At 45.6% G+C, this 10514-nt stretch overlaps 1 protein-coding gene across 1 annotated transcript; it reads right to left on the bottom strand.

Annotated features, from left to right (window-relative positions):
* Window positions 1-798: 798 nt before the first annotated feature.
* On the bottom strand, window positions 799-9700 carry PDE6H (phosphodiesterase 6H). Its single transcript, XM_074826916.1, has 4 exons — window positions 9519-9700; window positions 4898-5087; window positions 4587-4627; window positions 799-3683 (listed from the first exon to the last, which is right to left on the bottom strand). The coding sequence occupies exons 2-4, from the start codon at window positions 5035-5037 to the stop codon at window positions 3607-3609; spliced, it is 258 nt and encodes an 85-aa protein (XP_074683017.1). The 5' UTR covers window positions 5038-5087; window positions 9519-9700; the 3' UTR covers window positions 799-3606.
* Between the last annotated feature and the right edge of the window lie 814 nt (window positions 9701-10514).

Genomic DNA, 10514 nt, shown 5'->3' with positions numbered 1-10514 from the left:
ACTGAGGTCAGTGAGGATGAGACTCATCTCTGAAGGCACTCTTGGTGTGATACAGAATTTTCCAGGCATCAGGTAAACCCAGATTTAAAGTTGGTGCTATTAAATAGCAGTCCTGTTTTAAAAAAAGTGCTGTTGGGAAGGGATTTATAAAAAGTTCCCCCCAGATGACTCCTGGCTAACTCATATTTGTATCTCACAGGACAGAAAGAATTCAAAGACAAAAGACTTTAAATTAGACACTCAGTGATGAGTTGCAAGAAAAAAGCTCCAAAGATGGAACAAAAGAAAACACTTTCTAAAGCTGAGACCTGGCACCATACACCAGGAGGCAATTGAACCTGACCAACTTGAAACCCTATGAATGTTTAAAAAGTTTGACAAGAACAAGAAGCAAAAGGAAACGAGTGTTTGCAGTTCTATCTTGCAGTCATAGCAATGCGAAGCAACTAAGTGGCATTCACATATCAGTCATTTTTTGCTGTAGGGTAGAAACATGCTGACACTTAGTTGCATAAAGAGTCCCAGAAGACATAACTGGCCAAAAGATTTCAGCCCTAAGGAAATCATGTGCACCATGCCTGGGAGAATACACCAGTCATCACTCAGGGAAAAACTGCTTCTCAGATGATATCACAGTTAGTCTTTATTGCCTATTGTTTGGAGATAAATAGCTGGTTTTCTCTCATGAGGAGTGGTGAGTGGCTTTTAGAGCTTTCCTCAGGAAAGGATTTTAGAATGAAAAGCTAAGTCATCTGCCTTTTCTCTGGATGTATTTTGTAAGCAAGTCAGACTACATTCTTATGATTTTTAAAACATTTTTTATTAGTTTTTATTGGTTTTGACTTGTTTTTATAGTAAAAGAACAAAGAGTACCATATTACGATAGGCTGAAGTCCTTCAACAAGCTACTTGAATACATTTGCTTTCTTGCACCATAGTCATCTCTCACTGTTTGAAAAATTGAACTTTCAGGGGCTATAGCTCATTAGAAAAAACTCTGACCCTCAGACAAAACAACTCTGAGGATGTTTTAAGATTCCTCTTCTAAGTCTCAAAGTTCCTTACAAGTAAAGGAAGGAATGTAATCCTTAATAATAAATAGAAATTATTTTAAACGCAAACTGCTTTGACCTAAAACGTCTTCTGATACAGTTCATCAGCCAGGCATGAGAGCTGGAGTATGTGCACATTCCTGTTGGACTCCTCTAGGAAGGAGAATGGAGTAGTTCTCTGATGGGAGCTGGGGTTATGGCAATCAGATGTAGACCTACACCGGGACCCTCCCATTTGCTGAAATGCCTCAGTCCCTGGACTAAGGAGAAGTTTGCTTTTACCCCACAGATTTTCTGACAGAGGATCTCACTATCTTTGGACAGCTTTCCCAAAGCCTGTGATGAAATGGGAGCAAAAGGAATAATTCAAAGGTTATCCTCTTGTTCTCCTGCTTAAAAAAAGGAACACTCAATGATAATAGAGGCAGCCAGCTTGCAGGATCCAAAACTGAATCCAATGGGTCTTTTCCCAGATAGAAGAGGACAAACTGAGAAGGTGGAATAAGGATCACCTGCTACAGGATGGTGTAATATGAGGGAACGCACATTGACATAGGAGCATTGACATAGGAAGAGCATTGACATAGGAACATTCACGTTTAACCACAGAAGGAGAAGACTAGCACATGATCTTGAAAAAAAATTAAATCAGTCCCCTACAATAAAAGCTAAATAAAACATAATTTACATAAAGAACACTTAGGGAAAGAAGAAAAGCCTTAAAAGGTGAGAAAGGCAGGAGAAATTTCCAGTAAGTGGAAAGGACAGACTGCCTCTGCCCAAGGAAATAGCTGTGGGCTGCAATTAGCTAAATGATACATGACTCCTGTGCTCTGATTGTGGTGCGTTCTGAACTGCTTGTTGGTTTACTGCTGTTTCCAATGGCAAGAGTGCTGAATAATAAAAGCTGTACTCTGGACTGCCATCAGGAATTTTCTTTAGCTTCTGGTGCTGAAGCTATATTTTAAATGAAAACTGGTAGCTTTTATTTCTGGAATAACAGTAGTGGATAACTATAGTGCAGCCATGGATTTATAGCAATGCTTTATGCATGGAGATCGAACTTTTAGGTATGATTTGCTTTCCTCTCCACGATCACTCCTTGCTCCCATGAACACGTTCAGCATAGGAAAAATAATCTGGGGGGAGGCAGTTCTTATGTAATGAGGCTTGTCAAGCTGAAGGCAATGATTAAAAATGCCACCTCGTCTTATGAATATTATGTAGCTACAACAAAGCCTCGTTACAACAGCTCACTCCTTACCTCCCAACAAAATAAAAGCCCTTCCTTAATGCCAGGTCAGCAGGGAATCTTTGTGCCTTCCCTGTGCATTTAAGTGGTTACGAGTGCCTCACCACTCACTAGCACTCAGGCTGCCAGAGACCAGGAGACACAAATCAATAGGGTTAAGTGGATTCGCTCTGTGCTTGCCTGCATATACACATCTTAACCTCCCCCTGCCTCCCCGCCTGCTCTGCAGTTATCTCTCTCTTGGGAACCACCATTTGCCTGCTTGTCCAGACAAGCTCCAGAGCTTGAAGTTGCCAGGGGGTGAAGAGAGAAAAGCCTTCCTGCTGATGGGAGTGTGTGTGAAGGGAGACTGGCACTGTCCGCTGTCAGATCGTAACGATTCTCTGTCTTCTTAAGTGGCAGCAAATATGTTCTGGGGAGCAAATGCTTCGTGTAAGTATGTGTGGGTATGGGAACAGCACAGGTGTCACACAGGGGTGTCACACCAAAGTAGAGGAAACACAATGTCATTTGGAGTGCTGCTTCTTTGGAATTGCAACCACAAAAGAATGAATAGTAGGATTAATTCACTTAACTATTGATCTCAGACACACACATTTTCATTTAACATTATTATAAAAGCCAGAGTCTCATGGCTTATAGCTTGTGGGCAGTACAGCAGAGACATTTGCAAGCCCTTTTCCCTATTTGCTGATGACGTAAATCTTAGCAGCAAGTTTCTTATGGTGAACTCCTGGGGAAGGGTCTCCTATGGAAAAACAGCCTAATGCCTGGACTGGTGACTCTAATGCTGTTCTCTACAGATATACTCTCACCAAATAATTGGTGACCCAAATAACATGGGGACATATTCATGGAAATCCTATATAGAAAGCTGTCAGGGAAGGAAGAAAGAAACCAGAATGGGCTTGATATAATTAGGTCTGGACATACATGCACACCCATGCACACAGTATCTCAGCTACCGGGGAGAAGCTAACCAGGGGAAAAGTTCAAAGACAGCCTCCCTCTATCTCAATAAACACTAAGACCTATGGCAGTGGGAGAAGACAAAATATGGTGCAGGGAGGCATTAAGACATTTTTCAGTAGTTTCATCACATGGAGCATGAGGTCTGTTCAGGGTCTCAAATAACTTCTTTGCCAAATTAATCTGCAAAGGACAGTCTCATAACTAGCTCTCACAAAATCACCCTACTCATGAGCAGGTGGATGTAAGGGCCAAAAATAAGCGTCAAAGGTGATGAAGACCATGCTGGGATCTGTGGAGTCATCAGGTGACACCAGTAGAGATGCTGGTGCCTTAGATGATTCCAAACTGGGCCAGCTCATGCAGTTCCAGATGGCTGAAAGCTTCCCATGGGCAAATCACTGTGATATCTGCAAAACAGAGAGAATGAGAAATGGGTTCTGGTCACTGCAGTTCTTGAATTTCTTTGTTATTAATGTAAAGGATGATTTACTCAGGAAACATTAAGAAAAATGAGACTCCACTTGAAGATTAAAGGAGCAGATGAGCTCTTCAAATCTGGTACTACCTGCCAGACTGAACCACATCAGTGTATCTTCTCCTGTGCCATCTTTCTCTGGGAGCAAAAGGAAACCAGCATTTCCTGTAAGTCTCTTCAGCGACTACGTAAACTGGTATAAAAATTCATTCCGGTTATGTGGTTTCTCTTGTTCTTATAAACTACCTGTAGGCAAACTGTGATGTCCTTGAAGACATATGCAATCTTAAATCAGATGCTGAATAATTTGATCTACAACATTCAGGATGTGTAACTTTTTGATAGGTGCAGTTGTTATTGATACCTAAGTTCTGACTGGCTACAACTCATCCAGTGTGTGTTTCTCAATCCCAGACAGGTGTATAAAATTCTTAAAATTAGGATTCTGGTAATAACACAAATACTTAACCAGATGGGATTTAGTTCCTGTGAGTTTTGGTATTAATAGCTTAGCATTTGGCATTTCTTTGAGAATCTCATTCTGCTGAAATTCTTAACCAGAGTATTAGCAGAAAACAAACAAGCACATCTGCAGCCAAATGAAAGCATTCAGAAATTGAAGCATGCCTAAATAGTGTTTCTGTTTCATAGTGTATGTAAGCATAAGCATGACCGTGGCAGCCTGTAGAGGGTACTAAGCCTTCTCTGGTGACCCTGAGAGCTGCAGAGAGACCAGGGAGACAGAGAGGCCACCCCATAGAGTCCTCTCCTGTGCTGAAGCATGACTGCACTTGTGTTAAAGCAGGGCATGACAACAACATCCCACAGGGCTTACCTGTGCCCAGTCCCTCCATGCCTGGGATGTCATCTCCAAACCTAGGGGAGAAAAGAGCAGGTGAGGGGTGAGTTTGGGCCAGCAGCACCCAGAAAAGGGGAGCTGACCTGTGCCCCCAGCCAGGGAAGAAGAACTGTGAGCGGACAGAAGAGGAAGACAAACAGCTCCAGGTGGGAGAGTTAATGGCACCATGGGGCAGGGGGAAGCCTCCTGGCTCCTTGCCCAGGGGAAGATGCTACTGCAGAAGCCCATCTTAGCAGCGGGAAGCCACCTGACTAGCATGGTTTCTTTTCTTTCCAAAATGCCCTTACCCTTTTACTCCTTTTTTAGGTGGCTTGCTCTTGAACTGCCTTGTCTGTCTCTGCTTGAACTTGGGAGGCCCCTTGCGTGGTGTGGTGGGACCAGTTGGAGCATCTCCAGTGTTGAGGTTGGTGCCTGGCTTCTCACTCATCACTCGGCTACTGTGTGTGGCAGGCCCACGCCTCTCTCAGATCCTTCTGCCTGCAAGATAATGGCAAGGACTGACATAACACTCTGCTTATCATTTCTAGGTATCAGTAGTCAGGTGACAGAATTACAGAAAGTATAATTGTGACAGGATTACAAAATAAGCAGGATAGCATTGCCTTTCATCTGGCATGCTTGAATTAAGATGCCAAACAAAGGACATTCAAGCCAGGGACTGGTTCAGGATATGACTACTAGGAGCCACAAAGATCCACTTAAGGCTTAGAGAAATATCCTATCCTTCTGAATCATCATCACTGGTTCTTCTACTTGTGCCTAAGCAGTACCTTTTTGGACACTGATGGAGATGGGATGCTGAGCTAGATGGGCCCTTAGTCTGGGTGCAGCTGCAACTAGGGCCTTATGTTTGTCAATACCAACCTTAAGGGAAATAGCACAGCATCTTTAAGATTGTAAAGAAGGCTAAGGCCATTGGAGACTGTCTTTTAGACAGAAGTGAATTTCTTAGGATTTATGAGAGCAAAGCCCGTAAGTCTCCCCAGGATATGTCCATTTTGGTATTTTTGAGCATTATATTATGTGCACTGACCTCTTCTGCACCACACTGTACATGAGCCAAGCTCCACTTCATAGGGGCTAAAAAGTTATCAGGGAGCAATTCTTGTGTGGCAGACATCTCTCCTGCCTCAGCGGGCAGAACTGCTGTATCAGAGCCCTTTGCTTCCTTCCCAGAGAGGACAGCAATAAATCTCACCAGCGCTCAAGGGGGAGCTCGCAGCCCTTCATCAAATTTTGTGCTAATTAGTATGCTAGAATGGTCTGACCAAGTGCATTTATGGCACATAAATAATTGCCAACTTTTTCTCCCCTCCTTGAAGTCACATTCTTCCCCATGACCATTACATAACTCCTATCTCCAGGTGTTTATCCCTGTGCAGCCAGGCTGATCGAATCACTGATGGAATTGACTTCAGGATTTGGTATTAAAGGCTAATCCCATTATGTCACCATAGTGACCCAATCCCAAACATCACCTGCAGTGACACTCCGGACTTTTAATCTCAGAACTGTAAATGCCATCAAAGATTTTTTTTTTCTTAGTCTGAAGACAGTTTATGTCTTTGACAGTCCTGAAATAGCCAGAGTGCTGGAAAGCAAAGCCTGAGATGCAAGGAGAAAGACCATCCAAGCAATCCCCCTGTGTCACTTCCACTTCAGAGCAAGGAGAAGAGCCGTGTTTCTGTGTTTGTGGCAGTCTGGGAACACTTCACCCCTGACTTGTTTCCATCTGTTCTGACAGTAGGATGGATCCTAATGATAGCACCTAGAGGCATGCTAGTTCTTCTGTCGCTTGTGGTAGGGCTCCTGTCTCAGCTGTAATATCCCAAGCAGGAGACTGGATGGGTTCCAGCAGCCCCAAATGGAGCAGCAGATGGTCATGTCTGCAGCTGAAGTATGCACAGATGCTATTCCCTGCCTGTAACACAACGCTGCCTAAGCACACACTGTGCCCACAAACACAGGGATCAGCTGAAATCGTAGAAGTTACTTATTTGGCTGCCATCTCTGCAGCACCTGAACAATCACCCAGTATTTACAGCTTTATCCTCACAGCACGGTGGCAGAACAAGCAAACACTGTCACCTTCATTTTTTACAGAATGGGAATGGGCACAGTGATTGGTATGACCTGGACTGCACAGCTCGGAGGAGTGACAAAATCTTTTCACTGGCATTTTTTTAGGGCCAAACTGAGAGGTGAAGGCTGTTTGGCTCCACACCAAAGAGAGAATTTGGTGTCTCACTGTTACTCAGGACCAGTGAGGAATTCAGATGGCACTACCCTAAAAAAAATGCTTTGCATTGGAAAACTCCTCCATGTCATGTCTGCTGATGCCCCAAAGTATAGTATTACACCTCTGCCTCAGGTGCAGTTCTCATCAGTAGGGTGCCTGTCTCAGTAGTAGATACCCCTCCTGAACTATGAGAGACACACATTCACTTCTAAGCACCATGTTCATTTAACATGTCAAGTTACTTGGCACTCCTCTCAAGGGCTATTCCCAAAAGTACAACAGAAGAAACAAACTGGCTAACAGATTTCCAACTCTTTGGACTGACATACAAAACTTGTAAGATGCCTTTGAGCTCCATCTCCAAGTGAGCTCGTGCCCTACTTCACCAATGCCTGCTGTCTGCCAGCACAGTACCTTAACCACAAAAACGTCTTTGAGGGTCAGCTCCTCTTAGTTCTTTGAGTCCATGCCTTGCCCCTGGCCTTCACTCAATAGAGAAGTAGCTAATGGGAAGACAGTCCTTGGAGTTTCCTTTTCCCTCAGTCTGAAGTAGTTGTATCACCTACTTGATAACCCAGGATTTGGTAGGAAAAAGGATCTACCCAAATCACACTTCATCCTCTCTCTCATATGCATGAATCAAGAAAGAGCACTCAATGAAACTAAAAGGGACAATTCTAACTTCTTCCTTACCAACCTCCCTCTACCTATTTTCTCCACGCATCACCAAAAGAAATGACGGAGGATGGAAAGCAACCTTAATGTCACATAACAGCCTCCATCTTGCAGCAGGAATCAAGCTGCCCTCCCACCATTGAGCTGGTGGGACTTGCTTGCCATCACATGCAGGCAAAGATGTTCACGCTGGAGAGGGCCCTGTCCCACAGCATGGGAGCTGCCTCAGTTCCCACACCTTGGGAACCAGCTGCCCCTGCACACAGCCAGACGTGGGTGGGCAGGAAGCCCAGGATCATAGATGGGAATGAAATGCCCACAGCAGCTTCCCAGGGGAATTTCCCAGCCTTTCACCTCTCCGTACCTGGGTATTTGGGTAGTCCTTGGCACCACACCAAACAGATGGCTTGAAAAACGTTTGATGAGACTGAGTCTCCTTCTCTAGATCTCTGCAAGTGCTATGCTGCCTCCCTCCCAGGGCCTCCTGGGCTGCCAGAGCTTTTCTGCTGCCACTGACACTGGGATGCAGCTCATGGGTAAGAGCTGATGGCTGTGCTGCCAGCTGTGGATGCAAAGGCGGTTGAGGAACAAGACGTTCTTACACACACTTCCTCTGCCCCCTCCTCTGATTAGGTGTTACCTAATTGCCCCTGACAGCATTTCTGCTCAGTCCAGGGTTTAATCCTCTGGGTAAGAGCTTTGCTTGCGTCTGAATGCTAATTATACCTAATACATGGTAATGGGCTTATCTCAGTTGCGTCAGATATCCCACCTCTGGGTTGCTGGCTAGGCTAATCATCCTTCTTTTAGTTTTCTTTGAACTTAAAGAGGCTTGAATACTACTGACAAATGTTGACTCTTTAATCTGCTCCTTCCTTAATCTCTGATTCTCTATGGAAAATTTACCTGACAGATAATGCAGATGCCTCACTTGACCTTCTTGAGACAGATTCAGTGTAGGAACTCATCTTGCCCTGTTTGAAACCTTCAAAAATACAGACTTCTCCATGTGCACTTGTCTTCGTGGTGCCTCAGGGGTGTCAGACACAGAACCCCCATGGGTTCCATGCAATGATGTGCTGGGAGAAAATGGCATGCAGAAGGAAATACTCTCATTTTTACATTCCTTTTGATGTGGTTCTTGCATGCTCATCTCTTGACCTCCTGAGAGACACTAGCATCATTCATCTGGGAATATAGTATCCAGTGTAAGATGCCTGTGAGGAGTGAGGACTCTCACAGCTCCAGTCTCAGTTGCTTGAGCTGGCTAATCATAGTGATGGAAAAAGTCCATGCAGGTTCAACATTTTCTGTTCCTGTGTTTTACACAGGATCTCAGACCCTTCATTCTAGCAGCAGTTTTAAGACCAAGAACAAATGAAAGAGGATGCACTCCAAAAGACAGAAACTCATTTCAAGCAGAACTATATTCCTGCAACTCCTTCCCAGGTGGGGAATCATTGGAAAGACTATCCCAGTTGAAAGAAAGTATCCAGTAACACCAGAGGTACAGCATCACACAGTATAAACCCCCCACCGATGTGCCCTGCATGTATGGCTGGGCACTGGGGCAGGAAACACCAGCTGCCTGTGCTGAACGCTCCTCCGGAGCCCCCCGGCACTGCTCACATGCAGGCTAAGCCAGCTGAAGACACAAGCCAAGGGGGTGCCAGGGACCCCTGACCGAGGGGTGCCTGGCATGAGAAACTAAGCGGCCCTGCGGAGGCCAGAGCTGCTCACACAGCCAGGAAGCTTTGAGACAAACCACTGCTGTAGCACTTGCCCTAATGTTAGAGGAAACAAAACAACCACCCAAGAACTACAACTCCCTCTCTCAGCTACTGGGTCTCTTCACACTTTCTAAGCACAAACATCCAAAGTTTTCCCACATGGGGTTTTATCAGGACTTTTTTCTCCTTTGGGTTTTGCAGCAAGTTCTGCTTTTGTCCCCCTGCCACCCTCATTATTGCTTTGAGCTCCTAGGAGATACTTACAGTGCTAAGGGCTCCTCTTGCAAATCATTCAACTCCGGTCCTCCAGCCTGTGTAGAAAGGATCTCGAGGTGTCCTTTCTCCTCCAGATATACTCTGCCATCAGGTGACATCAGGGCGCAAATCATGGGCGGGCCCCTGCATGACGGGGGGGGGGGCATGTGAGGGGAGTGCTGTGACCTTGGTGCTCTGCAGACACAGCTCCAGTGAGATCTGGGGGAGCAGGAGATCCTCGACACAGTCCTGAGGCGCTATGTGCCCCTTTCTGAAAGAAAAGGTTGTGGCTTCTCTGGAGCTCCTGGGGGGACATCTCTGGAGAAGCAAAGGGGAATAAGGAAATCACCTGCCCTTTGAGTGATGCCGCTGCTCATGAACATACACACGTGCCTGTCTGTACATGCAGGGAAGGGAGGAGTTGGTTCTAATCACCCCAGGTCCCTCCCCTATGCTGGTGAATGCATAGAGAGGCATGCAAACTTTTCCAGCAAACTTCTCAGCAGTGCCACAGGGGTCAAGATGTACCTTACAGAGCAGTGCATGCAGTCAGCCCAGTGCCGAGTGGGCTGAGTTGCTCAAGGGAGTCATAGGAACACTGATAAGATGCTGCGGAGGGTCCCGGTGAATATTTAACTGCATCCAGCAGATGGGATGGCAGGGGAAGAAGGGGGAACCTTTGTGTTACACGCAGGGGACCAGCCAGTGGGGTGGCCTGTCACATCTGAGACCCAAGACACTGGTCTGAGGTTAACAGCTAGGTCACATCTGGGTACTGGTAGCATTGCTCCTGTGAGGGGCTGTCTGAGAAAGGGAAGAGCTGGTGCCTCAGTCCAAAGTCTAACTCAAAAAAGTACATGCATGGTAATGCACACTGTTTTATTGGGTGCTTCATATCTCCGATGCATTTTAATAGTCTGTTGTGACTGCCTGGGAGATTGGTGTGAGAGATGTGGAAAAAGTGGGTGGAGCCTCACGATGAAAAGAGAGGGTCCAGGGCCCTGT

Source organism: Strix aluco, chromosome 5 (genome assembly GCF_031877795.1).
Source record: "Strix aluco isolate bStrAlu1 chromosome 5, bStrAlu1.hap1, whole genome shotgun sequence".
Taxonomy (NCBI): domain Eukaryota; kingdom Metazoa; phylum Chordata; class Aves; order Strigiformes; family Strigidae; genus Strix; species Strix aluco.
Note: the sequence above shows the minus strand (reverse complement) of the source record. Positions and strands in the feature narration are given on the sequence as shown.

Bases quoted from the DNA above. Each gene is read 5' to 3' on its own strand.
- PDE6H (XM_074826916.1), bottom strand. From the start codon at position 5,037: ATGAGTGAGAAGCCAGGCACCAACCTCAACACTGGAGATGCTCCAACT. The intron at 4,628-4,897 runs GTAAGGGCATTT...TTTCTCCCCTAG, and splicing joins CCTAAAAAAGGAGTAAAAGG to GTTTGGAGATGACATCCCAG. The intron at 3,684-4,586 runs GTAAGCCCTGTG...TCTGTTTTGCAG, and splicing joins CATGGAGGGACTGGGCACAG to ATATCACAGTGATTTGCCCA.